The 27,381-nt window shown below is 42.7% G+C and overlaps 9 protein-coding genes across 9 annotated transcripts; 5 read left to right on the forward strand and 4 right to left on the reverse strand.

Moving 5' to 3' along the window:
• Positions 1 to 649: 649 nt before the first annotated feature.
• KIP1 (Kip1p) lies at positions 650 to 3,895 on the forward strand (the record flags this gene model as incomplete). The annotated part of the gene is made up of 1 exon (XM_018878611.1): positions 650 to 3,895. The coding sequence occupies one exon, from the start codon at positions 650 to 652 to the stop codon at positions 3,893 to 3,895; it is 3,246 nt and encodes a 1,081-aa protein (XP_018735896.1).
• A 198-nt stretch (positions 3,896 to 4,093) lies between these two features.
• Positions 4,094 to 4,681, reverse strand: AWJ20_1711 (uncharacterized protein; the record flags this gene model as incomplete). Its single annotated transcript, XM_018878612.1, has 1 exon — positions 4,094 to 4,681. The coding sequence occupies one exon, from the start codon at positions 4,679 to 4,681 to the stop codon at positions 4,094 to 4,096; it is 588 nt and encodes a 195-aa protein (XP_018735897.1).
• Positions 4,682 to 5,323: 642 nt separating this feature from the next.
• Positions 5,324 to 6,232, reverse strand: AWJ20_1712 (Protein midA-like protein; the record flags this gene model as incomplete). Its single annotated transcript, XM_018878613.1, has 1 exon — positions 5,324 to 6,232. One exon carries the CDS (start codon positions 6,230 to 6,232, stop codon positions 5,324 to 5,326), a length of 909 nt encoding a protein of 302 aa, XP_018735898.1.
• Positions 6,233 to 8,941: 2,709 nt separating this feature from the next.
• Positions 8,942 to 11,881, forward strand: MIS1 (trifunctional formate-tetrahydrofolate ligase; the record flags this gene model as incomplete). The annotated part of the gene is made up of 1 exon (XM_018878614.1): positions 8,942 to 11,881. The coding sequence occupies one exon, from the start codon at positions 8,942 to 8,944 to the stop codon at positions 11,879 to 11,881; it is 2,940 nt and encodes a 979-aa protein (XP_018735899.1).
• Positions 11,882 to 12,214: 333 nt separating this feature from the next.
• HEM14 (oxygen-dependent protoporphyrinogen oxidase) lies at positions 12,215 to 14,437 on the forward strand (the record flags this gene model as incomplete). The annotated part of the gene is made up of 1 exon (XM_018878615.1): positions 12,215 to 14,437. One exon carries the CDS (start codon positions 12,215 to 12,217, stop codon positions 14,435 to 14,437), a length of 2,223 nt encoding a protein of 740 aa, XP_018735900.1.
• Positions 14,438 to 14,578: 141 nt separating this feature from the next.
• GOS1 (Gos1p) lies at positions 14,579 to 15,247 on the reverse strand (the record flags this gene model as incomplete). The annotated part of the gene is made up of 1 exon (XM_018878616.1): positions 14,579 to 15,247. One exon carries the CDS (start codon positions 15,245 to 15,247, stop codon positions 14,579 to 14,581), a length of 669 nt encoding a protein of 222 aa, XP_018735901.1.
• A 1,011-nt stretch (positions 15,248 to 16,258) lies between these two features.
• On the forward strand, positions 16,259 to 17,746 carry CLD1 (Cld1p; the record flags this gene model as incomplete). Its single annotated transcript, XM_018878617.1, has 1 exon — positions 16,259 to 17,746. One exon carries the CDS (start codon positions 16,259 to 16,261, stop codon positions 17,744 to 17,746), a length of 1,488 nt encoding a protein of 495 aa, XP_018735902.1.
• A 141-nt stretch (positions 17,747 to 17,887) lies between these two features.
• Positions 17,888 to 19,948, reverse strand: FAA4 (long-chain fatty acid-CoA ligase FAA4; the record flags this gene model as incomplete). Its single annotated transcript, XM_018878618.1, has 1 exon — positions 17,888 to 19,948. The coding sequence occupies one exon, from the start codon at positions 19,946 to 19,948 to the stop codon at positions 17,888 to 17,890; it is 2,061 nt and encodes a 686-aa protein (XP_018735903.1).
• A 2,409-nt stretch (positions 19,949 to 22,357) lies between these two features.
• Positions 22,358 to 27,124, forward strand: NUP145 (Nup145p; the record flags this gene model as incomplete). The annotated part of the gene is made up of 1 exon (XM_018878619.1): positions 22,358 to 27,124. The coding sequence occupies one exon, from the start codon at positions 22,358 to 22,360 to the stop codon at positions 27,122 to 27,124; it is 4,767 nt and encodes a 1,588-aa protein (XP_018735904.1).
• Positions 27,125 to 27,381: the final 257 nt, after the last annotated feature.

The raw sequence follows: 27,381 nt of genomic DNA on the forward strand, positions 1-27,381 counted from the left end.
GTGCTAATATCCTCTCTCTCGTGACCGCGCCACACAGATAAATTAAGCTCGGCTATTTAATACCCATCTGTGGGTACTGATTACATGCCGGTAAACAGACGCTACATGATGATGATCATTGTAAACAAAAGAAGCCCTAAACGCTATCCGTTGCTCAAGCAACACCATCTATGCGTCAAATCTGGGGTACAGTTATCTTGTGTTTCGGTTACGATTCCCTTTACCCAGAAGGCTTCTGGGTCGCCCTAACTTCATAGTTATGAGTCAAATGTCTCAGCTTTATCTGAACTATCTACCTCGGACTCTCTAGAGTAGTTTTCTTCGTTCTGTAGTCAATAAGTAGACTAGTAATGGTCAATAGATACTATGGCTTACACGTCCCGATGTTAAACATTAGGATTAAAATCACAAGTTTTCATACAGATTTTGCGTATATAACTGTTTGATTTCTTGTGATATAATTCGATATTTGAATCGTTGTACTGGTCAATAATACTCCTAAGCCAGGGTCAAGACCCTTAATTATCAGCCGTGCAAACGTGCATTATCACCCCAGCAACTAACAGTAAACAAGTCAATTTCGATGCATCAATCAAGAAAACTCCAATCTACCGTTATTTACTTCATCAGTCTTTAAAAGAATACAATAATGCGAACCTCTGCGGTGCCACGAGGACCCGTGGTTCCATCAAGAATGAGTAAAGTGATACCCAGACCAAGTACGGTGTCTAGTTCAAGTTTCACTTCAAATGACTCCACCGAAGGGTCCAATATACGCGTCGTAGTCCGGTGCAGAGGCAGAAATGACCGCGAAGTCAGAGCTAAGAGCAGAGTTGTCGTGGATACCTCCATCTCCAAGACTGATGTGGCTGTCCGAATTGGTGAAGATGTTTCCTCTACAAATATAAAAACTTACTCAGTTGATCACGTATTTGGACCAGAAGTTGACCAAGTCATGGTGTTCGAAGAAGTAATTGCTCCAATTGTTGATGATCTCTATTCTGGAATGAATTGCACAGTCTTTGCCTATGGCCAGACTGGTACGGGTAAAACCTATACAATGTCAGGCGACGACTCTACGAACCTGGATACATGTGCCTACGAAGCTGGTATTATTCCTCGTGTATTGTTCAAATTATTTGCAGATGTAGCATCCAGAGGCTATGATTATGCAGTCACATGTTCTTTTGTAGAGTTATACAACGAAGAGCTCAAGGATCTTTTGGTTGATGAAGATGAAGCGCCAAAAAAGCTACGGCTTTTTGATGATAGTGGGTCCAGTTTTAATGGATCCAAAAGACCCATGACCCCAAGCGCTGGTAGTGGAGTGACACTCAATGGATTATCCGAGCATAATATCACATCAGCTATTTCTGGATTGAAAGTTCTTCAAAATGGCCTGCGGAAACGACAGGTCGCAGCCACTAAAATGAATGATTACTCTAGTCGGTCACATACTATATTCTGCATCAGCTTAGCTATTGATACAGATGGATCGGGCGAGTTTATTACTAGAAGTAAGATTAACCTTGTAGACTTGGCTGGCTCCGAGAATATCGGTAAATCAGGTGCGGAGAATAAGCGAGCCAGAGAAGCTGGTATGATCAACCAGAGTCTATTAACTCTTGGTCGTGTTATTAATTCTCTTGTCGACAAGAGCCCACATATCCCATACAGAGAATCCAAACTGACGAGACTACTACAAGATTCTCTGGGAGGACGGACAAAAACCTGCATTATTGCTACCATCAGTCCCGCATCAGTAAATATAGAGGAGACATTAAGCACTCTGGAGTATGCTAGCAGAGCAAAGAACATCAAAAATAAGCCCCAAGTGAATAATGCCATATCTAAAAAGGCACTCCTTTCTGACTACAACAATGAGATGGAGAAGCTGCGACTGGACCTAAGTGCAACACGAAAGAAAAATGGTATTTTCCTTGATCCAGATAATTTCAAAGAAATCAATGCTGATAGAGAGAGCCAAAAAATGTTACTCAACGATCAACAAAGGAAGTTAGATACACTTGACAGGCAGCTTAAGTCGGCAAGAGAGCAGCTGGACAAGACAAAGCAGGAATTGTTGAACAAGACCCGTGAGCTTCAAACCGCCTCTAGTGAACTCGATCAAACTATATCCAGTTTAGAATCTACGGAGTCGTCGTTAAGACAAACTCGGCGGGCTCTGAATAAAGAAACTATTCTGCGGAAAGCTCATGCCAATACCGAGGATGAGTTACATTCGATTGGAGGGGCATTGATTAAAAGTCTCGATGAAACTCTAAAAGATGTAAGCATACTTCAAGATAAACTCACAAATATTCGAAGTACCCAATCCCAGGTTAGCACGGTCGTTTCTGATTCATCTTCTAAAATTATTGACCAAGTACATAGGTTGCAAAGTAGATTCGAGGATTATCATGGCAGGCAAAGGGAAATTGCTGATTCCTTGTATCAGACTATTAGTGCTTTGGTTGAGGATGAGTGTACAAGGCTAGAAGATACTTCTAGCTTTCTTAAAGACAGTTTTGTGAACATTGGCATACTTCAGGATGATCTCATTAACACGACTAGCAAGTCGAATGCTCATTCCAAGCAGCTCTCTGACCAGGCTGCAAAGATCAAGGAAAATGTTATCTCCAATATTCAAAAAGGGTTTTTGGAGCAAGTGAGAAAGTCTATGGCCACTTTCACAGCTTCTTTGAGCAAAGAGTTAGAAGGGTTTAATAATGAAATTCAGCAACCTCTCTCTGCATTGGTGGGGGAGTTTGAGAGTCATGCTCAAATGCGCCAGAACCACTATTCCACTCAAGATGAAAAGCTCAAGAATTTGAAGAATGCTATTGAATCTACCTTGTCTCCTGATACCTTAACAAAATATCATGATGCTGGCATGAGACGACTGGAACAGGCCCTCGAAGAGGAGAAAAAGAAAGCCGCAGCTGAGAAACAGGATCTTTTGGCAAATATATCTGCGTTGTTTGATAAGTTTACAACAGAGAGCAATAATCGCTTAATGAGTTCGATGCAATCTACAACCAGGACAGCTGTGGTTAACTCAGTTACGAGTCTTCAAAAACAAGCAGATATATGGGGAAAAGATATTGATGACATTGGACAATCAGCATCAGCATTCAGAGATTCCACAAATTTAGCGGACCAGGTCATGAATAAGCAGCTGAGAACGATTCTTAGCACTTTAGCCACTAGTAACCAGAGGGTAGGATTGGTTTCGAGTCAGTTGCAGGATGAATCGCAGTCTGCCATGAATTCTGGATTGGCAGCTATTGGTAACCAGATCAAAGCGTTGGATGAATTCTTACAGCAAGCTGGAGGAGCCAGTGATGAACACAATCTGGCCGTCCGAAAAGGTGTTGAGGAACTGTGCCAACGCGTTGAGCATGCCTTTACCTACCTGGATCAACATTTGACTAATTTGAATAATAATGTTAGATCACACACCGAGTCTGATGGAAATCAATGGGCACAGGAATTGACTAGTTCCTGGAGATCAGTGCAGGAAGATTGTATTTCAGGATTGAGACATATTCTACATCAAGTCGGCACTTTAAAAGACGGCATTGATAATAGTAGGGATATGTCTGATGGAAATACTCCCAAGCGACGCAAAGTTGAGTTTGCTAGAGTTCTTCCAAACACTAAGAGTCTTGGTGAAGAACAAGTTGAAAGTGAATCAATTGATACCACCAGTCTTCAGCGTCAACCTCTAGAAGACGTCACGAATGAAATTGAGAGTAATTCTGTTTTGCTTCCAATAGAAGAAGCCAAGGGCCTTCCAGTTTTATTCGAGGCGGGGGAAAAGACTAGAATCCCTATTAAACCTCCAGCTATGAGATTGAGACCCACTACTGGACGATCGACACGAAGGAACTAGGCTCCGACTTTGACTTTTGAACACTAAAGTAGCATTTCCATGACACATGCACTTGTATTTTATTACGAAGTTATGAATAATTTAGAGTGATAATGATGATAAAGAATTTAATTTTACCTAATAATAATGATGAATAAATATAATAATTAATATAAATAAGGTGGCTTTAAACAGCTAAAAGCCTGAACCAATATATGGTCAAGGTTGCGGGGATGACGGCCGGGGACCATTATCTGGGCTGCGCTCAAAGAGAATTTGTTTGAGCTGCTCATTCCGAGATTTGAACGACTCCACCAACCGCTTCATATCCCCCAATGAATCTACATCGTCTTCTTCTTTTGTGCCACCAACTGGAGCAGTATTCGTATTCCAATTTAGTTCAGAATTTGTACCTTCAATGAGTAACATTGTACAGGTTCTACCATTAGAATCTGATCTCCATGTTGGAGTTGCCGCCGACTCAGTACTAACATTTAATATCTGCCAGGATGGAGAGAGCGACTTATAGGAAATAACCTCATCTGCTGCCTCATTGAAGTCTATTACAACAGAGATATCATTTTTGCTCTGTTCTAAAACATCTATTGTTGGAGAAAAATCGTCGTCTTCAAAAACATAGTGAACTTCCGGGTATAGCCAATGCTCGTCATCTGGAACTAAAGACGGGTTTGAGGAAGTAGCCGACTGATCCAAATTATCAAGGTTGTTTTTTAATACCACAAAGAACGGTAGTTCTGATGAACCCAGCCAACTGGGCTTCAATCTGGAATCCGAACCACCATCCATAGTTAGAAGAGAGGTGTGACCGTCGTCATTGAAGGCTATATATTACAGAACATGCGCGCCGGCGTCAGACCCGCCGATCTCGATGCTGATGTATAGGCTGATAAATAATTTATAGATACATAAGGTCGTTATCAGAGTTCATAGGAGATATGACGTCGACTCATGAATATAAGTTGTAAGTGAATAACTGCCGAATTTGGCATTGTTTCTATAATCATTTTAACTAACAACTAATTTTAGAACATTGAGAATCCCCTTCGAGACGGCCAAGCAGGCCTCAGTAGCTCTCAAATCTTTGGCACCCGATCCAGAGCTCAAGCCAGATCAGCTCTCGAAAAACCTCTCTGTAGAAGACACACAGCTTGTGGCAAAATTTACAGCTGTTACTGATAGGGTGCTGCGAGTAGCCGTGAATAGCTTCTTTGATAGCGTTGGTCTTGTTATAGAATGCTTGGACGAACTGGACCCTAAAAGTCTCTCCTCTGGTAAATGAGAGAGATATATAGCAGGTTATTTTATTTATTGTACAGAATCGATCGTACTGTTGATATGAGTCATTTCTCTGGCATGGCTCGAAACAAAAGATCTCTGACATTAGAGCGATATAATTAATGAGTTGTTACTATATACATTAGCTATAGATTAGCTATACATAAATGCTGCATTCTGATAGAACGACAACATGGGATTCTCACCTGTCTTCGTGGAAGTAGCATCTACTTCTGCCCAGACCTCAAGAAACTCACGGTGAGAGGCTGTCTTTATAAGTTTTCCACAAACTGCCGTGTATAACTGAGCTGCAAGATCAAAATCAGTGGGAAACAATATATCAAAAAAGCCCTGTATCGCCATGTATGTGGAAATTGGAATCATTTTATTCTCCATCACAGTTTGTACAACGGGTGCATTGTATCCTGGGATAGTCTCGCTAAGATGTGTGAAATCCGACGTCAGTAGGCGGTGTTCTGGGAAGTAGTCTCTCAAAACATGCAAAAACTCAAGGTATCTGGTAGGGATATATTCAGGGTCGGAGAGATTACCCCTGAATGGTAAAATGCTATTTTTCAGTCCTCTCCAAATCTTTGGTTGTGCCAGTGGATGATAGCCCAATTCCCATGCGGGCACATATTCACCGGCTAAGGTGCGGTTGCGTAACTTCATGAACTCAGCAGCCCAAGGGTCCAGATCCGGCGAGTATATCTCGAAAAAGTCACCACTCTTGTCAATGACTACATTTCCTTGATATGGCTGGAGTGTTGTGTTGTCATATCTAATTACGTCATGAGCAAAATTATCGAAAACTTCCAAGGCGATAAAGAAACAGGGCTCAGGAACCTCCGTGTCCCATGCAAAAATACTTTTGTTGATAATATTGACCTTGTCAGCATGACCCGCCGAAGCTACTCGGCGATGCAAATTACTAAGTTGTTTTGATGCCAGTGAGCTACTGATTTCAATAATGTTGTACCTTGTCCTACTATAGACATCTGGTTGTGTCTCTCGAATGTAGTCTAGAATATCAAGCATAAGCGTTCCATTACCAGCTCCCATTTCATAGATAACCAAGTCTCTATAGGGGTATAATGACAGCTTATAGTTTACTAGCAAGTATCGAGCTAGCGACTGTCCATAATAAGGCTGGAACAGCTCTGTAGGAGTATGCCACACTTGGCGAGAAACTTTTGAATTTTGAGATTGTGGACTCTCTGACTCTGCCTTCGCCTTTTCCTTAGACTGTTTGCTGTAATCTTGAAATTCCTTGGTCCATTTTAGTAAGAATTCATCTTCGTTATCTATGGTCTGGTAGGAGAAAGGCGCTGAAGGAGTAAATATATCGACTTCTTTAGAAAAGTAGCCGTAATGCGGATTATACAGAGAATCATCTATGAAGTCTCGTGATAACATTCTAACTTGAGTAGGCCGTTCTGTTCGTCTAGCCAATTTCTTTGCATTGAGATAAGGGAATCGATCGAATAATTGTCTATTCTTGTCTGTAGTGTATGAATAAGTGTCAGGAGAAACTGTATAGTCGTGTTCGGGGTGGTACTTTTGCTTTCCCTTCTGCTTCGGTGAGTTCGTTGATGCTCCTGCAAAAGACTTTACCGATTCCGGACGGATTTGATTGGATTGAATCTTGGCTGGTTCACTGGGTTCACTAGTAGCCTGTCGACTATCAGGTTTTCTTCTGACCTTCTTCAGTCGAGACAAATTTGACTGATGTCTGGTTCCGACATTTGCCGCTGACCATATCTGCGTCAATGGAAACCTCTTCGACCTATGCATCTGAAGTTGAGTCGGTGCCAACAATCAATGATTTTTCATCAGATTGTAAATAGTCGCGTTGGATTCTCGCACGATCTCTTGATCTATGTTTGACAGGTAAGGCTGAAAACTGGGATGCGGCTTGAGAAGAAGAAGCCGCCCCACAAAGTACTGTTTTGGGAAACCAATTACCCCTGAGTTTTTGGACCACTATTAATCGAGGAGCATCTCAAGGGATCCTCATCCAAGACAAGTACACTGCAGTGCCATTTATCTTTGTGAATGTCCGTCCAAGATTTAATTTATCTCCAACTTTGAGATTTGGTACATTGTCTCTTCGAGGATCAATAAGTATTACGGGATCAATATCATCAGACGCACCCACCGCTTTCACATTTGCGGCAAAGGAGAATCTATTCCAGCGACCAATACTCTCAATCGAATATAGCTTAGTGGCGGCTTCTTTGTTCAAGTTGAGTCCTAAATCTCGCTGTAAATGCAACAGATCTTCTGTGTTGGCAACCGCAGCTTGAACCGTATCGGAAAGTCCACCGCGTATATAAAACGAGCGCTTTTTCTTGGGAGATGGAGACCAGTTGTCCACATTTCTAGTAGTGTGCGTCTTGCGAATTGCTGGTGATGGGTACAGTATTGACCGACTACTCTTTGAAGGTGTTTGAGGTGGTGATGCCATAGCTTTGTGACTAGACCGCTTGCTGGATTTGGGTGCTTCAAAATGGTCGACACGTTTAAATAAAGGAGGCGTATTGAAAAGTGAGATTTGGCGCTGAGAGCTCGTGCTATTCATTTTTGCTGTTGGACTTTTGTACTTCGGCGTTTCTGTGGCAGGCGACGATCCAGCATACCGTATATTTGATCTAAGAGGAGAGGTATTTATATTTGATGGGGGTGCATCTGTATCCATTACACCAGTATTTTCATTAGCGGGATATGGTAAATTTCCTGAATTATCACCTGTGGAGTAGGGACTAGCTGGGGATATTCTGAATCGCGGAATGAGCTTGGGCCTGGACTTCTGTCTACTAATGGGTGTTTGTGTTACCGGATGCTGCTTGCTTGGTGTTTCTGTTGGGTAGTATACTGAATCCAGTGAAGCTCGATTATCTGATTCAGACATAGTAGTTGAATTTCCAGCTGGCCTAAATTTTGGTGGAGGCCGTCTCATTTCGAGCTTGCTCGGCGTTGACGCGCCTGCCAACATTTGATTTTGTACATTTTTATTTTCTCTAAGCACAGAAGAACGAGAATTTCGTGTCATGGCTGACCCTATCAACCACTGACTGACAATCCGATACCGTAAAAATATTACGAAGAAATCTCGGAAAGTTGGATTATTACCGTTCGAATCATGAAGTACGGGTCTGTGATTCGCGTCTTGGGATCAAGACATATAGTTATCACGTGATATTAAAGACATTAGCGATTTGCTTTTTTCCCTGATTGACTTGAGTACCCGGATACCGCTTCTTACTAGAAGAAAGTCAAATAGTAATAAATACAAATCCAAGCAATGCCAATAAATAATCTTTTGTGCCTATATTTCAGACATCTATTCAGCGGCACGACTACCACGAACAGCTCTCGCTTGGACCTTCTTGAAGACTAAGATATCAGCCCTGCAATGTACCTTAATGGAATGCTGGGCCTAGATGCATCGAATTGTGCATATGCATTGGCTGAAAAATTAACAATAAGTCATACGTTGATTTACTCATACCTCGAGATCAGGGTGTTTATTAAGACACACGCACTGAAACTTGCATGTTAGTGACATACTAAATACACTTTCATATTCAGCTGTATTTTTTTTAAGGTTTGTTCCAACAACCCTTTGCTGGTACGTCAGATCTCATCGGAAAATTTTATAGCAGATCTGTAGGCAAAGGAAAAACCCTATTTATCCGGTGCATCAGTCATATATATATATCGGATTTACAGGCTTGTTATCAGCAACCCACCAGTTAATACTCACACAATATGCTGAGACAGCTAAAACCATGGCGGGCCTCATTGGCTGTTAGGCTTCCAACCTCATCGGCTTGGTCGCAGTCGTCAAGAGCTGCTCTATTATCTAGTCGCTCATTCTCTTCTAACTCTGTCCTCTATGATGCCGATAAGATCGATGGTAACGCCATTGCTAAATCTATTCGTCAGGAGATCCAGAAAGAAATCACTGAAATTAAAAGAGTTAAGCCTCAATTTAATCCCAATTTGGTGATTATTCAAGTTGGAGACAGACCTGATTCTTCAGCTTATGTTCGCATGAAGTTAAAGGCTGCCCATGAAGCTAAACTTTCCTGCGAATTGAGAAAGTTCCCAGATAGCATCACCGAAGCTCAGCTTTTGGAAGAGATTGAGGATCTTAATGATGATACCAGTGTCCATGGTATCTTGGTTCAACTGCCCCTGCCCAAGGAAATCAATGAGGGCCGGATTACTGATGCTGTGTCCATTGATAAGGATGTGGATGGGTTTGGCACTTTAAATATTGGCGAATTATCCCGTCGTGGAGGATCTCCTCTATTTGTCCCTTGTACCCCTAAAGGTGTAATGGTTCTGCTTGAAAAGCACAAAGTTGAACTTCGTGGTAAGAACGCCGTCGTCATCGGTAGATCTGATATTGTCGGTACCCCTGTTGCCAGTCTTTTGAGAGCCGCCGATGCCACTGTCACAGTCTGTCATAGATACACCCAAGACTTGGCTTCCATCGTAAAGCAAGCTGATGTTGTTATTGCAGCCGTTGGAGTGCCTGATTTTGTCAAGGGAGAATGGCTCAAGCCCGGTGCTGTAGTCATTGACGTTGGTATCAATTATGTGCCAGACGAGACGAAAAAGTCGGGAAAAAGACTGACTGGTGATGTTGACTATGCATCTTCTGCTAAGGTTGCTTCGCTTATTACTCCTGTTCCTGGTGGAGTTGGCCCCATGACTGTTGCTATGCTGGTGCAAAATGTGGTTGATTCTGCTAAACGTCACTACCAAGAGCAAGAGAGACGTCACGTTACTCCATTGCCTCTTCGATTACAAAAACCAGTCCCCTCGGATATTGACATCTCGAGATCTCAACACCCCAAGAAAATCCGTGACTTAGCCAAGGAAGTTGGTATCACTGATCATGAGCTTATCCCTTACGGAGCTTACAAGGGCAAGGTGAGTCTTCACGCTTTGAAGAGATTGGAACACCGCAAAGATGGTAAATATATTCTTGTTGCTGGTATCACTCCCACTCCTCTTGGTGAAGGCAAGTCTACCACCACAATGGGTCTCGCCCAAGCCCTTGGCGGCCATTTGGGTAAAATGGCTTTTGCAAATGTTCGTCAACCCTCAATGGGACCAACATTTGGTATCAAAGGTGGTGCTGCCGGTGGTGGTTACGCTCAAGTCATCCCCATGGACGAGTTCAATATGCATTTAACTGGTGATATCCACGCCATCTCTGCTGCTAATAACTTGCTTGCTGCAGCTATCGATACTCGCATGTTCCACGAGAAATCTCAAAAGGACGCATCTCTATATAAGAGATTGGTTCCTAAAAATAAGTTTACTCCTTCAATGTTGAAAAGATTGAAGAAGCTTGGAATAGACAAGACCGACCCTGCCAGTTTGACCAAGGAGGAGATTCGCAAGTTTGCTCGTCTCGACATCGACCCTGATACCATTACATGGAAGCGTGTCGTAGACTGTAATGATAGACATTTGCGCACTATTACAGTTGGAGAGGCACCCACTGAAAAGGGTGATATTCGACAAACTGGTTTCGACATCACAGTCGCTAGTGAATGCATGGCTGTGCTTGCCCTTTCAAACAGTCTTCACGATATGAGAGAACGTCTTGGAAACATGGTAGTGGCTAGTAGCCGGGACGGTGTTCCAATTACTTGTGATGACCTTGGAGCCGGCGGTGCTTTGACTGCTTTGATGAAAGACGCTATCATGCCTAATCTCATGCAGACCCTTGAGGGTACTCCTGTTCTTGTACATGCCGGTCCATTTGCTAATATCAGCATTGGAGCCAGTTCGGTTCTTGCCGATAAGATTGCTCTCAAGCTGGTTGGATCTGAGCCTGGTGAGAATCACGAAGAGAAGGCTGGTTATGTAATTACTGAAGCAGGTTTTGATTTTACTATGGGAGGTGAACGTTTTTTCAATATCAAGTGTAGATCCAGTGGGCTGGTTCCTGATACTGTTGTTATTGTAGCAACCGTTCGTGCACTTAAGTTACATGGTGGCGGTCCCGATGTCAAGCCTGGTCAGAAACTGCCAGATGCTTATTTGAATGCCAATGTCGACTTGGTTAGAAACGGTTGTTCTAATCTTAAGAAGCAAATCCAAAATGCCAAGAGTTACGGTGTGCCAGTAGTGGTTGCTATTAACAGATTCTCTTCTGATAGTGCCGAAGAGATTGAAATTATTCGCGAGGAAGCCTTGGCTGCTGGTGCCAATGATGCTATTGCTTCTAACCACTGGGAAGAGGGTGGACTGGGTGCCATTGATCTTGCTAAGGGAGTTATCAAGGCAGCCAATGAAGGCAGTCATGATGATTTCAAGTTACTCTATGATATCCCCAATACTTCTGCTGAAGACAAGCTGAACATCATTGCCAGAGAAATGTACGGTGCAGAGAAGGTTGAACTGAGCCCCTTGGCACGTGAAAAGATTGAGCGCTACACCAAGCAGGGATTTGGCAACTTGCCCATCTGTATTGCCAAGACTCAATACTCGCTATCCCATGATCCTAACTTGAAGGGTGTCCCCTCTGGTTTCACTGTACCTATCCGTGATGTTCGTGCCTCGGTTGGTGCCGGATATTTATACGCACTTGCTGCTGAGATTATGACCATCCCTGGTTTGCCCACTTATGCCGGATTCATGAACGTCGAGGTTGATGATGAGGGCAACATTGATGGACTCTTTTAAAATTATCGATAGAAATTGTTATTTAATGCGCAAAACTTTGAAATTTCATGGTAGAAACAAGCTTAGCATTCACTTTTGAGACTATAATTTGAACTCAGTTCTTGACGACTCGAGCAAAGCGAGAGGAGCCACGGGGTCTGGGGCAGCGCCTCCGCCGCCGGAGGCACAGTCAGAGGACCTCGGGCTCCTATGGTCCAAAGATCTGTCGTTCTGAAGGTCCCTGAAGATCTGCGCATAACGCGGCTGGAGTTACATTTCAAGCAAAGATACACCTGCATCGAACCACTTTATTTCACATGTTCTTGGATACCGTTGGATACCGGCAGTCGCACAATGTTGAGATATAGCTCAGTATCGCACAGAACTGGGAGCTATGCTCTTCCTGTACTGGCAAAGATCCGGACTAGGAAGTATGTCAAAGCATCTTCAGAGCCGGATGAAATGACCGAGGTTGCCCAAGGTGAGGATCCACGACGTTTGCCAGAAGAGAAGAAAAAAGTTGAAGCTTGGAGTCAAGTGATTAGAATGCTCAGTCCACCAGATGTTAGTGGCACTTATCGGTTGCGAAAGTACTTAGTGGACCCGAAATTGAGAACAAATTTGATAAGCAAAGCGAAGCGCCAGCAAATGCCACACTTAGTTCTGGTCGACTTGATTCAAAATGGCGGCAAGTTCCCCAAGGAGGAGAAGTATGTGGAGAGCCATATAGACAGGGCTTTGGGAACTAATTCATGGGAAGATCTACCAGATGATATTGAAACTATAGTCACCAGGCTACATGATCTAAAGTCTGGGCAGCAGTTGGTGATTGTGGGTGCAGGTATTTCCGGCCTATCTTTAGCATGGTTTGTGGCCCATGCTCGTCCCGATGTGAAAATTAAAATACTTGAGAGTAGTTCAAAAGTTGGTGGCTACTTAGAGTCAGAAAAAGTTGGAAACGAGCTTTTTGAGCACGGCCCGCGTACGTTATTACCATCACACCCAGGAACCATCATTGCTAGTCAGATTATGTCAGATTTGGGAATGGTAGAGAATGGTCAGTTAGTTGGTGTTCCAAAGAGATCACCTACCAATACCAAGGGAATTGTATACAACAATGAATTGGTACCACTACCTACAAGCGGCCTTGGCGCTCTGAAGTTTTTGTTCTCGCCTATAATGAGAGGGGTAAAATTCGGGGCATTGAGAGATCTTCTATTAGCAAGGCCGCGAAAGAATACAATTAACGACGAAAGCATAGAGTCGTTTATCTCTAGACGGTTTAATAAAAAACTGTCCGACAGATTCCTTTCAGCACTTATGAGGGGCATTTATGCAGGTGATGTCAGCCAGTTAAGTGCTCGTTCTGTGGCGAGACTCAACAAATTGTATAATTTAGAACGGCTTCAGGGGTCAAGTATCCTTGGCGCCTCTATGACAGGATTAGCCAGTTCATTCGACAAGTATCAGAACACAGCAGGTCCTCTATTAAGTCAAGCAATGACAGGAAAAGTGTATGATGGATTCGACAAGCTATCCTCGTTGTACAGTGTGGTAGCAGTTAAAAGTGGAGTTCAAGAACTTGCAGTTGCACTAGAACAAAAATTAAAGAGTATCGGTGTGGAGATTATAAAAAACTTTGAAGTAGTTGAGATTTTACCTGGTGATGAATCGTGTACAGTACTTGGAGCTGATGGACAACAAGTTAATGGATCTGTGATTGTTTCAACACTAGGAGCCAACAAAATTGGCCCAGTACTATCAGCTTCAGAAAAAGCTATAAAGCTGTGTGATGAGATTCAGTTCGCAAATCTAGCGGTTGTTAATTTTCATTTTAAGAAACCAGTTGGCAAAGATTGGTTTGGATTTTTAATTCCCAAATCAGAAGATGCGAATAACCCACAACAGGTGATCGGTGTCGTTTTTGACTCTGCTGTTAGAAATGCCACTGTTCCTGTCTCTGCTGGGCTGGAATCTATCCTGCAATTAAAGAAACAGGCATCTCAGGACAAGGAAATTGGTATGGGCGAAGAGGCTAACAAAACAGAAGATGAGCCTATCTCATTTGAAAAAATAAAGTCCCTGGTTGCGGATCAATTTGGAGATGAGACTACTACTGACGCTTCAAAAGTCAGCCAAACTAGTTCATTTTCTACTGGAACTACCCTCACGGTGATGATAGGAGGTGATCTATGGGCGGGACTAGCTGCCAACGAACTTCCTAACAAGTCTACAGTTATTGCAAATTCAATAGAGGCTTTGAAGAAATATCTGAAAATCGAGGAGATTAAACCTGAGGATTTTGAGGTCAGCGTTACTTATCAGACTGGTAGCATTCCCCAGTATCATGTAGGACACGGAGATTTGGTCCACCAGATACATGACGAAGTGGCCAAAGCGTATGACAATCGTCTTTACTTGTCAGGCACATCTTTTGGTAAAGGTGTTGGTGTTGGAGATTGTATCGTGGATTCGTTGACCATTGCATCTAGATTTTCACAGCAAAGAAAATTGCTCTATCCTCAATATTACATCAACAACTATCTCACTTTAACGCATCCTTCTTTATACGCATAGTTTCGATGCTTAGAAGTCTAGATGGACAATTTCCGGAGCGCTCAAACAGTGACTTACGCCATAGTCTGACCCGCACCATGGCCGTCTAGAATGTATATATGTAAATAAATAAATATATTGTGAAATGCAGACAATTAACAGCTAACGAATAAAAAATATAAAAAGAATGCATAAAGTGATTAGAGAGGCCAAAATTAGACTATCTCTCTTCTTTCTAGTGTTGACTTTGGAGATCAAAGTGTTGAGACCAGGAATATGAGACGCACTTTGCAATATCCGTCTTTGAACGCTGGCCAATGACGCCCGTTGGCGAATGAATTCATCTCTGGTCTCGTATGCCTGTGCCAGCAAAGTATCAGTTAGGTTGTGTGAATTATCGATTCGAGATCGTTCTTCAAGCATATAGCTAGATGCATCTTGTCCAGTACCTGGAGTGGCGGACCGGGTTCTATGAGTAGCAATATCCGATCTTACGGAAGATAGCAGATTTGTCCGATTTCTCTCCTGTTCTATAGTTGCTTGCGCTCTTTGGTATTCCGTCTTGTGCTCCATCAACACCTCCTTATGTCTTTGTAGTTGATGCAGTTTTGTCGCGCTAGAATTGGCATCTGAATCAACAATCCTATTCAACTGACTAATCAGATCCTGTCGCTGTTTGAGAGAAGATTCAATATCCTGAATGAGAGTGGACTCCGTAGTAGAAGGTGACGAACTCACGGACTGGATGATACCGGAATACTCCGACAATGATGACTCGGTCCTAGACTCGAGAGTTCTCAGCTGAGAACGGATTTGTGGAAACGACGACATGTAGACAAAAATAGCGGAGAGATTCTTAGAAAACTAGATTTTTTCAATTGTAAGATAACAGGATGGAGACGACAAACCACAAACCCCAAAAAAGTACGTAGGGAAATCCAATGATTTGGTAAAATACAGTGGATAAACAAATTTGGTTCAAGGAAAAAAATATAAAAAGAATAACTGAGACCCAGTATAGAAGTCAGGATCACACAGGTGGCGCTTTTGACTTTTCTTGTAGCTTGTTTACTTTGCTCGAAAACCAAAATCAGTTCACAGCGTTGCTGTGACTATCTGTCGTCCTATCTGTATGTAACTCCGGAGTGTAGGCCCCTATCCGCCAGCCTGGAGTTTGTATCCTAGTACCCCAACCCAAGGATCTAAAGAGGCGGTGCAGAAATGCACAACATTCTCCACAATAGCTCATGACCAAGAGAATTAGAGAAAATCAAAGAGCAGGTTTTGCAAATTCAAAGGACAAAGTAATATTGCAATCGAATGGAGTATTCTGACTATTTATCCTATTTTTATACTATACTTATACAGCGCAAACCTGTTTTCAAATCCGGAGCGGCTGTGAATATTGAGTTTCCCTGTCATGCGATGAGCATGCACGAATTGAATTGGGAAAAACCGTTGAGCTAGCGATTAGCATCAGCTGGGATGATTGGCAGGTGATTATAGCTGTTCGACATTCCATTCAAATATATAAATATACATGTATATATATACGGCATGGTGATCGAACGTCACTACATTATTTGTCTATGTATCTACGTACCAAAAGTAGACTCGACCTAAACTTGGATCAAAACAAGACATTCATTTAACGTTTTTTTTTACTTAGTTTATAGGAAAACAAAAGAAAAAAAATATCAGAAGTAGGACGACAGTACATCGTTTCATCGCATCTCTCTCTTTTTTTTTTGAATGATTTACACATCCTTGATCAGGTAGCATCAGATTCTTGAGCTAGCTTTTTGTTGAAGATAGTTTGAGAATTAAAAACAGAAGGGGAAAATGCTTTCTACAAGTAGATCAGGAGGTAGAGCCTGGATCATTTTTCGTTTGACCAAGAACCATGCAACAAACAATGTCCGACACTACTCTTCTCCTTCGTACAATGGGGAAAAGGGATCTGTTACGGATAACGAAGCACAATCTTTAACTTCGTCGGATTCAAATGACAGCGAGATATTGAAGATGAAAACACCAGCGGCAACAGTCCATGAAAAACTGGACAGAATGGTGAATTCAATGAAAACCACGGTAGTGACATCAACTGCATCTGGAAACGATATATTGGGCACTCCAGCTTCTTCGACCGTGTCTCCTAGAGTACGTGATTATAAGCCTCCTACACCACCAACTGGAGTGCCATTATCGAAACTACTATCTAATGTGTTTCCACTTTCATACGGCGAATCGTATAAGCAGTGGCTCGAAAGAAAAGATCTCGAGACAGCAGAGCATCAAGTGCTCTCGCTGCTTCCTTTTTTCCCAGCATCTGATGGGATTCGCCAAGCAGAGTCATTACAGGTGCCGATAAGTAATGGCAATTTTATAAACGAATTTCAGATCAGTCGTTCAAATGAAAATGTGAAGCATGAACTAGTGGTTCTTCATGGATACGGGGCAGGCCTCGGTTTCTTCTACAAGAATTTCGAGGAAATGTCTAGTCGTGCCGGTTGGCGTGTACATGCTCTTGATCTGTTAGGATATGGTCGGTCGTCACGTCCTAAGTTCGATATCTGGGTCAAGGACCCAGTTCAAGGCGTGCTGGCAGCAGAAAAGTTCTTCATGGACGCACTCGAAGAGTGGCGCGTCAAGAAGGGAATAGAAAAGTTTACATTAATAGCCCATTCTATGGGAGCATATATTGGTCTGTCGTATGCTGCCAAATATCGCAATCGAGTTAATCGTATGATGTTGGTATCACCGGCTGGAGTTCCACGTAGTATCTACTCAATCCCGTCATCAAAGCTTCCTGATTGTGTAGAATCACCGACACCTCGAGGAGGACAGAACGTAGTTCCAGGTTGGTTCAAATATCTGTGGGAATGTCACTGGAGTCCTTTTTCATTAGTCCGAAATACAGGCCCTTTGGGCCCGCGTTTTGTATCCGGATGGACTAGCAGGCGATTCGCAAGACTTCCCCCTGAAGAGTCAGAGGCTCTACACAAATACACCTATGCCATTTTCAATGCTCCGGGCTCTGGAGAATATGCTTTGAATTACCTCCTTGCGCCTGGTGCGCATGGACGGTGGCCGCTGGCTGAGCGCGCTCACACGATACCATGCGCATCCACCTGGGTCTACGGTGACCATGATTGGATGGACATCAACGGTGGACTGGAGGCTGCTCGTCGGATACGAGCTACTGGAGGCGAAGCCGATGTCATCTCGGTCCGTAACTCGGGCCACCATATTTATCTAGACAATTATCACATGTTTAATCGCCACGTTTCCGATTTCCTGGAGGAAGCAGAGAAACCTGGCACCCATTAATATACTAGCATTCCCCGATCCCAATAAAAAACAAATAGTTAACAAATTAGTTATGTATTTACTACGCTAAAGCAACAGAAAAACAGAATAAAGAGGGGAGTAAATAGAGGAGAATATGATTGGTCAGACCAAGTGTTACAATCAGTCGTTGCGCTTGAAAACATCTTCAACAGCCTTCTTGTTGGCCTCAAGAATCTTCTTTCTTTGGAGTTTCTGAGCAGAGGTAACATAGCCGTTTTGAGGAGTCCATTCAATAGGGCTGATGACAATACCAGCAAGAAGCTCAACACCAGAAAGTCCAGCAGCTTTACCAGTTTCAAGAATACTCTTATGAATAACTGAGGTGATGCGAGGGTCTTGGGCAACATCCTCGTGAATATCAATCTTCTTATCAGAACAAAGCTCGTGGATGGCCTTTTCAGCTGGTACAATAATGGCAATTGGCTTAACATGCGAAGAGTCAGCATAGACACAAATATTGGCAACATAGGGGTTGGAACGGTAAGTAGATTCAAGCTTTTCAAGAGCAATGTATTCTCCATGCAACGTCTTAACGAGATTCTTCTTACGGTCAATGAGCTTCAGCGATCCAGAAGGAGTCCATTCACCAATGTCACCAGTCATGAACCAGCCATCCTCGGTGAATGCATCTTTAGTCTCTTTCTCGTTCTTGAAGTATTGGGGGCTGACAGGGTTACCCTTAATGAATACTTCACCTTGGTTATTCTTGGCAAAGTAACCAGCATCTGGAACATCAACAAGCTTAACAGTGACACCGTGAGTAAGCTCGCCCTGAGTGCCAAACTCGAAATTGCGAGGACTCATAAGTGAACAGTTGGCATTGGTCTCAGTAAGACCATAACCAATCAAAAGTGGAGCAATGAGAGTTGAAATAAATACTTGGGTGTCTTTCGACAGAGCGGCACCTCCGTTCATCACAAACTTGACATTACCACCAGTAGCATCCTTGACCTTCTTGAAGATCAAAGTATCGACAAGTGGGACTGGGATACCATAGTGGCTTAAACCAAGCTTGGCATAGTAAGCGGCCCAGAAAATCTTTTGAACAATAGAAGGATTCTCCTTAATCTTGCTCAAGATACCCTTGCGGACGTTTTCCCAGACTGTTGGCACACCGACCATGATATCAGGCTTGTATTCACGGATATCTCCCAAACAGTTCTTGACAGAGACGTCACTAAGAGTTTTGGGATTGGCATAACCCAGAGTAGCACCCCAGTGAATGCAGCCCAACTCAAGGGTAAATTCGAAAATATGGGCTAAAGGAAGGAATGCCAAAACCTTGTCTCCAGGACAGATTGTCTTGTGATCAATATTACCAGCTACACCGGCAACGCCTCCCACAACAGTCTTTTGGAGCAGAATAACACCCTTGGGGGTTCCCGTGGAGCCGGAAGTATACATAATGAGAGCGGTATCCTCTGGAGAAGGAGGCGAAGCAGGAATAGAATTGGCCTTTCCAAGAGCTACAAGGTCCTCAAAACGTAGAACTTGGATATCTTCACGAAGAGCTTTGAGCTCTTCAATGTCCTTGTCATAATTGGCATCTTCAATATCTTGGCGGTAGATGATGTACTTGATCTTGGTAGCCTTCTTAAGAGGTCGCAATAAGGTGTGCAAATTGGCACCGTCGACAAGAACACCGACAGTTTCAGTTTCGACCATCGAGTGAGTCAAACCCTCTTCACCCAATGTGTCGTATGCAGTTACAACAGGGATACCTTGGCTGCTACAAGCAAGAGCAGTTTGTAACCATTCTGCACAGGTCTGAGCATAGATGTGGAATCTCTCTTCGCCATTGGGCTTGACGCCTAATTTAACCAAACCTGAGGCGATATTGGAAACAAGGGTATCCAACTCACGATATGTGATATTGTGATAGGGGGTCAATTCGTAATATTGCCATTTCTTGGGGACTTTTTGATCTTTACCATCAATCTTTTTAGTAACCATCTTCTCCTCAGTGTGAATGGTCTTAATTACACGAGAAGCCATAGCATATCTGGTATCGTAGAGCTCGACATTCTTTTTGAAGAGCTTATAGATTGTATCAACGCCAGGAACGTCGTCTGGAGTAGTCCAGGCATGGTCCTTGGCATGAATATTTCTTCTGGGGGCAGTCTCACCAGGCTTAGCTGGTCCAACTTCTACAGTAGAAGCAGACCTATGAAAAAAACCCATTCTGAATTAATCTTGATTCAAGTTACTGAATTTGTTAGTACTCGATCCTGATGGTAAAATTATCGGCTCCTTTCGACAACAAAAATTGGTAGCAAACTAAGAATGATTGATGCCGAACTCGACGGAAATGTAAATGCTTCAGGGCGAAAATTAAATGACTGTCTTAGATCCTGCTTCTAGAATCCGCAAGACAATAGAGGCCCCGAAAAAATGTTTCAGATAAGCTAAGGCAATTTGTGTAACCTGCCGCGGCTGCTAAGGTCAATGCATGAAAGATGTTGCTGCTAAATCTGACCAACCCAATAACAGTCTTCAATAGACAAGACGGCAAGTGGAGTGCAGGCTAGAGAATCGGTTTCAAGGCTGTGTGTGTGATTAACGGAATTCTCGCTTTTCTTCGTAGTCTCATTGACATTGTACTAGGCTGCGTTTCGAATCAATCGATTTAGCTGAAAGAGATCCAGTCTAACAATTGAACAGCCATATGAAGACCAAGCTGTTCATAACTGTAGAACCGAACTTATCGTGCCGAGTACAAATTTAAAGTCATCACTAACCTGATAGCTATCTGATACCCATTTGGACTTGACCCCTCCTCTACCTCTCCTCCCTTTACCACAGTCAAAACAACACAGTACACTTACCTTATAGCAATTGATTATCTGTAAAGGATCTAACTGGATCCAATCGATATAAATATCTAGAGATACTAGTTAGAAATCAGAAAAATAGATCTTTGGGCTGGGATATTCCACCTTTAATTCATTGCCGCCACATTCGTATAATAGCACAAAAGCTCTGATACGACTGTGCTAAGTTTTAACACTGTCGATTTTATGTTACAAAGTTGACTCATCTACGATTTCTGTTATCAGCTCAAGATAAGAACAGGAACATTCATACGAAGTGTCCGTGTATTGTCGACCGGAATTACGAGTTGTCTACCAACAACGTCCCGACTCAAGTCCTTCCATCTAATTCCCAGTATTCTGTCTAACTTACAGTAATAATGCTTTATTTCAGGTCTGACTTGATACTACAGTCGACTATAGTCAAGTATAGTTACAATCAAGAACCGAAGGCAAATACTTCTAATCAATTATTATTAAAGAAATCGCAAGAAAACAGTAAAGACGGAAGAGATGGCTACTTCCTACTCCCAATTGAGGCAAATCCTTTCGTCGATCCAGTTACCACTCTCCCCCCTTGCAGATTGTGGTTCTGTTCAGAAGCAGCTGTATCCGTACGCGGTAACAATTGAATAGCAGGGCAGAATCACATGCAAAGCCCGCTAACCGGAGTTTACCCAACAAAAATTTTGTGGGGGCAAACACTTAAACCACCCAAGCCAAGGTTCCTGCCAGCCGTATCAGTTAACTCCACCAGCTTTTAGCAAGCATTAACACCGGTTGGGAATAACTGGCTATAAACCATTGGGTCCATAGCCAAGTCTGTTGGTCCCAAAGTTCAGGAGGTCAGCGGTTCAAAACTAAATATTCTGAGATGCGGGGTACAAACCATCAATAAACCGAGGAGATATGTCGCATCACTGTATCATCAGCCACTTGTTTCTTATCGTACTCTCGGCAACGCAACTCCTCGGCTTCTGCTATCTGATTATTGTCGCTCCTAAGTGTGTCTCACCTCTTTCGCATTCCTAACAGAGATTACTTCTAGCATGTTTATGCAGGGACCAAGCTCTGCATGAGCCCTAGCATATCGACATCTGTCGCCCCTGGTTCCAACAGCTCACATACAGTCCCAGACCCCTTAACTACAGTCGCTATAGGATTCTTCGCACGATAGAAACTGCTTCACGCAATATATATATATATATATATATATATTGATAATGTTTGTTATGTAGTATGTTTCCTCTGAGTTCGCTGGGAAATTGGAGACCATGTAAAGAGAGAGCGCAGGTCAATTTGGCAATGCCAACAGGCAGTTCCAGGTCATATTGTCTACTTTTATTGCCAAAAATGATCCAGTCTTTCGTTAGTTGAATAATTTCACTCTCTCCCTGACAAACGTACCTTTAACAACATGGTCCTGCGCTGTAAGCAAATTCTGTCTGTATAAGTAGAAGATTTTGATCGGGGAGCGCATCGACCGCCAAAAATATGTAAACAGAAGAATTAATTTGATTTTCGACATCAGGATCAATCGCAGACTGACTTTGGCGATTGTGAGCAGTTATTCGTGTTTGCTTGAGGTTGCAGTAGAATTGGTAAGTGGTTATTTATATTGAGCACAGAAATATTTAGTAAAAGTGGTATTTTCTGACGCTCTTTGAACCAACATTGTTGTACGAGTCGATGTTGCTGTTGTGGATGTATGTTCAAAGATACTAACTTGAAACAAGAGCAGAACAGTAGAATAGCTGCTTAGATCTCAGAACTGCTCAAAATGTTTGGGTCCGGGTCGACTGCCGCAAGCTTTAAATTTCCGGCAACAAATAATAATCCAACTCAATTTAGTTTGGGTGCTCCTGCTCAGCCCATCCAACGTACACGTAGCAATTCATCGGTGTCTACTTTTGGCGGATCCACCAGTGCATCAAATCCCTTGTTTGGTGGTACCACAACGGGCTCAACTAACAATTCTTTATTTGGTGCTTCTACCTCCAACAATACTTCATCTGCTCCTAGTTTGTTCGGTTCAAATAATACAGCTAACCAGCAGAGTAGTGGATTATTTGGCGCCAAACCCAATTCTTCACAGCCTGGAGGTACAACTAGTGGTTTATTCGGAACCAATTCAACAGCTACAAGCCAGCCCAATACTGGTCTATTCGGGACCAATAATAACCAGTCCACTTCCAATTTGTTTGGCTCTGCTAACCAAACTGGAACGGGATTATTCGGTGCTAACAATGCTACTAAACCAAACACTGGCACCTTTGGTGTAAGTACGAACACTACTCAGCCTAGTTCCAGTTTGTTTGGCAACAACACCAATGCTGCTACAGGCCAATCCACCGGTGGCTTGTTTGGCAACAACACCAGTGCTACTACAGGCCAATCAACTGGTGGTTTGCTTGGCAACAACACCAGTGCTACTACAGGCCAATCAACGGGTGGTTTGTTTGGGAGTTCAATTAACACACCAAGCAATAGTACGGGACTCAGTACTGGTGGCGGTTTATTTGGAAACACAAAGCCTAATTTTGGAATGCCAATTGCCTCGTCGTCTGGAACTGGAGCATTTGGTGGTACACAACAGCCGACGAACAGTAACTCGCTATTTGGCAATTCAGCAAGCAATACATCTTCTTTGTTTGGTACTTCTACAACCATTACGCCTGGTGCCTCTCTATTCAACACCAATGTTACAACGACACCCTCATCGAATACCATGTTCAATACTGTCAATAGCTCAACTCCATCGTTGACTGCGTCAATTGATCAAGCATCATATTCTTTAGCAGGTACTCCTTCTACAAGTTTTAATACCAGTGTAAATAGTCCATCTGTAGGGCCGTTAACGACTCCAAGACGGCAAACTGGATCGACCACCACAACTCCTGGTTCTCTTCATAATAGCATTTCCCGACGCCATGGCTCACTTAAAGCATCTTCATCTGCTCGACTTGTCTTATCATCGGCAAGAAGCTCTCCATATGTAAATACGAACTCCCCATACGGTCCTACAAGATTTGGTGATGCTGCTAGTTCAAGAATGCTCTCGCGGTCTCGATCAGAGTTAAATCTTGGCCGTGGGTCTCAACTTCGACCCCAAAGAAGTATTGACGATTTTAGCTCGGTTTCAATGGGACTCAAAGATATGAAAAATAGCGATATCAAGAAGTTAGTTATCAACAAGCGTAACTTGGCTTTGGAAGCCATTACTGGAAGGTCCACAGGTAGACATACTCTGGAACTTAATGGAAACGCTAATGGATCAGATAAAAGCAGGAATGGTAGTGTCAATGGCCATGTTCATAGTAATGGTGCAATGTCTGAAGTTGACACCAGCATCAGCCGGCCTCGCTCATCAGAGCCATTTTTGACCCCTTCTTTTAGTCGTACCCAGCGTGATCTTTCATCCAATAAAGTAAATTCCGTGTCCAGAATTTCCACCGCAAATAAAACTGCTGAGGAGGCTGGATACTGGATTTCCCCTTCATTATCCACACTTTCTAGTTTATCTAGAAGACAACTAGAGCATGTTGATAATTTAACAATTGGACGTCATGGTTATGGTCAACTAGTCTACCCTCAACCAGTCGACCTTAGTGATGTCGACCTCTCGGAAATCTTGGGCAATATAGTCATTTTTGGCAATTTGAGTGTATGTGTGTATCCCGACGAATCAAAGAAGGCCCCTGAAGGTGAGAAGCTCAATGTTCCTGCTATTATTACATTAGAAAAGACTTTTGCCATTGATAAGAAGACCAATCAGTATATTAAAGATCCAGTTGATCCCAGATTAATCAAACACAAGCTTCGACTGCGTAAAACCATCGAGTCTAGGGGAGGCGAGTTCTTGTCCTATGATTTTGACAATGGCCTTTGGGTATTTCGGGTTCCCCATTTTAGTGTATGGGGACTTGTAGATGATGACGACGAAGATGACGAAGACATTGTAACTAATCCCGTCACGGATAATTCTAATCCAACTGCTGGTAATTTGGAAAATAATGGCCCATTAAAATTTCAGACTGATTATTCTTTCAGTGGACAGTATCATCAACAGAATGGGGAGAATAATTTCAACATTGACAATGAGCTCTTGTCAGCTAAAGATTTGAACGAATTGCTGGAGGAATCTCAAAGCCAAGCGAATTTTCAAAACGGCGAAGAGTTCTTATTTGATGATGGCAATTTCCAGAATTTAGCCCAGAAGGGAGATTTAAGAGAGTATAATTCGCCTGCTACCGAGTCCTTTAATACCCATTATGCCACCAACAATGTTCCTACTGTATGGGGCAAGCCAACGGGAGGAAACGGTTTCGAATATGGTTCCTCGGACGATGAAGAAATGGAAGTATCAGAGCCAGTTGCTGTTTCTTCATCGTCTGAAGAATATGCGATTGCCATAAATAATGAAGCCACTTCACAGCATTTAGTCCATGATGAGTCTATTTTAACCGAAGAGCAGGATATCCTTCAGTCTAAAAATTGGAGCCATCAGCTTGCTATTTCTTCTCGACTAGATTCTCCTTTTGCATTACCATCACCGAACAATGTACAACGCAAAGTTGAGAAGGAAGTCTTTACGACGTCGGACCTTGACAACCTTGTTTTCGGTGGTTTGGCAGCTTTAGATAATAGTTCAAGTGCCCAATATGACAAAGCTGCCAAAGAATTAAGGCTTCCGCCAATGTTTTCTAGAAGTTCATTCGCACGATTCAGTCCAGGGTGGTCGGAAAAGCTTTTAGTAAAGGATACTGACGGCATAAAGCTGAAATCACTGGACCAAAATCATATTTCTACTTCTGTGATTTCTAATCTCATAAACAAGCAGCTTAAGATGAGTGATATTAGTCAACGAAGAAATGGATTGCCATTGACAACGCCCAACAAGGACCTGACTATGAGGTTCTTGGCTGCTAATGCCAATCCTGCTTCGTCAGATGAGAAGGAATTATGGGAATTAGCGTCCATTTTATTTGATAATGTCCACTCCATTGGACTGGAACAGTTCGAGCAGAAATTAGATCTAGCGCCTCATGTTCAAGAACGGATAAAGGAGCAACATCGTCGGAAATTGCTGTCCAACTGGTTGAAAAGAACGGTTTCGAGTAAAGTTGTCGAGGATCTGAATGTGAGTAAATTCTCGGATCCTCTTGACAATATTATGATTCAGCTGTCAGGAAACTTGATACAGGATGCTGCTTTTACTGCGGCTAACTCAAATAACCTACATCTGGCTACGATAATCCCCTTGTTAGGAACTGATGATAACGGTATTCGAGAAGATGCTCGCAGTCAACTAGATGATTGGCGTCAAAATAAGGCAATTTTCCAGATCCCAACTCAAATCAGGAAAGTTTTTGAACTTTTATCTGGCAATACCACAGTCTCTGGAGAATTTAAAGCATCAGGCGAGTCTGTAGAATCACTTTACCTTTCTGAAGGGCTAGACTGGCTTCGCGCATTTGGTTTAAAGCTATGGTATGAATCGAATAGAAGAGTACCTATCTCACAAGTTGTTGAAAGTTATACTCAGGCATTTACCAATCCTACTAATAGAGTAGCAAAGCCAACGACGAGCAGCAATCAGCTAGATGTTCGATATCGCTTACTTAGGCTGTATGGATCTTTGAAGCCATCGTTAAGCTCTGTGCTGGAAACAGTAGATGGGCCACTTAATTTTAGGGAACCATGGTATCTGTATGTCGTTTTAGTTCTTTCATCAGGATTGTTTTCAGATGTCGGATCGTGTCTTGGTGACCAACTGACAGTGAATTTTGGTAGCCAATTAGAGAATATCGGGTTATGGATGGAAGCTATTTTTGTTTTCACTCATATCCGCAATGATACTACAGCCAAGATTCACATTGAGCGGGTGCTCTCAGAACATATAGATGAGACTGACCATCAGTTATCAGTTCGCAATCGTTTGACTGACGAGTTCAAGATTCCTGAGAGATACATCTCGTTTAGTAAAGCACTCAAGGCCAGGTATCAGCATGATTATTTCACTGAATCCATGAGCCTAATAAACGCTGGTCTCTGGGAAGAAGCGCATAAAACTATCGTCTCAAAAGTGGCACCTCGTGCAGTTATTGAAAGTAACCATCGCATCATCACTCCTCTTTTGCGTAGTATTGTCCACCCGGATTCAATACCATCTTGGGGTATCGGCGGACAAATGTATTTGGACTATGCGGAGCTTGTAGATTTGGTGAAAGGGGAAGATCTCGAAACAGAACGTACACGTCGTTTGGCCCATCGCGTTTCTCATGCTCTTGCCAATACCAAGATTGGTGAGAATCCAGATGTCAAGGTAGCAGTGTCACTCATGTCATCTTTTGTTGGAAAATATGCTGCCAAAGTAAGTAGGGATCATGAGAGAAGGAATTTTACTAGTCTTCTATTTGATACTAACATAGTCCAGTCGTTGAACGGATCCACAATTCTAAGCATGCAAATGGACGGAACAACTTATTATAACCAGACACTATCTCTGTCGGTAGACTATTTCAAAGAGAGATTACTAGCATTATAAAACTCTTATGTATTGTATTTTTGTACTATATTTTATTTCTAATTGTAAATAGCCACATCAACTCTACCATGAAACTGTAGTTGGCATTTCCCGGCCTGAAGACGAAATATAGATCATAGATCAGGATCAGCCGCATAACGCGCATCATTTATTACCAGCTTCGCGAACCAAACACGAAGCGTCGTCTTCAATGCTTCATGAACTTTTACTTGTTCTAGCTGGATTTAAGTCGTCCATAATAACGGATGATAGCTTGT

This window comes from Sugiyamaella lignohabitans, chromosome A (genome assembly GCF_001640025.1).
Source record: "Sugiyamaella lignohabitans strain CBS 10342 chromosome A, complete sequence".
In the NCBI taxonomy this organism is placed as follows: domain Eukaryota; kingdom Fungi; phylum Ascomycota; class Dipodascomycetes; order Dipodascales; family Trichomonascaceae; genus Sugiyamaella; species Sugiyamaella lignohabitans.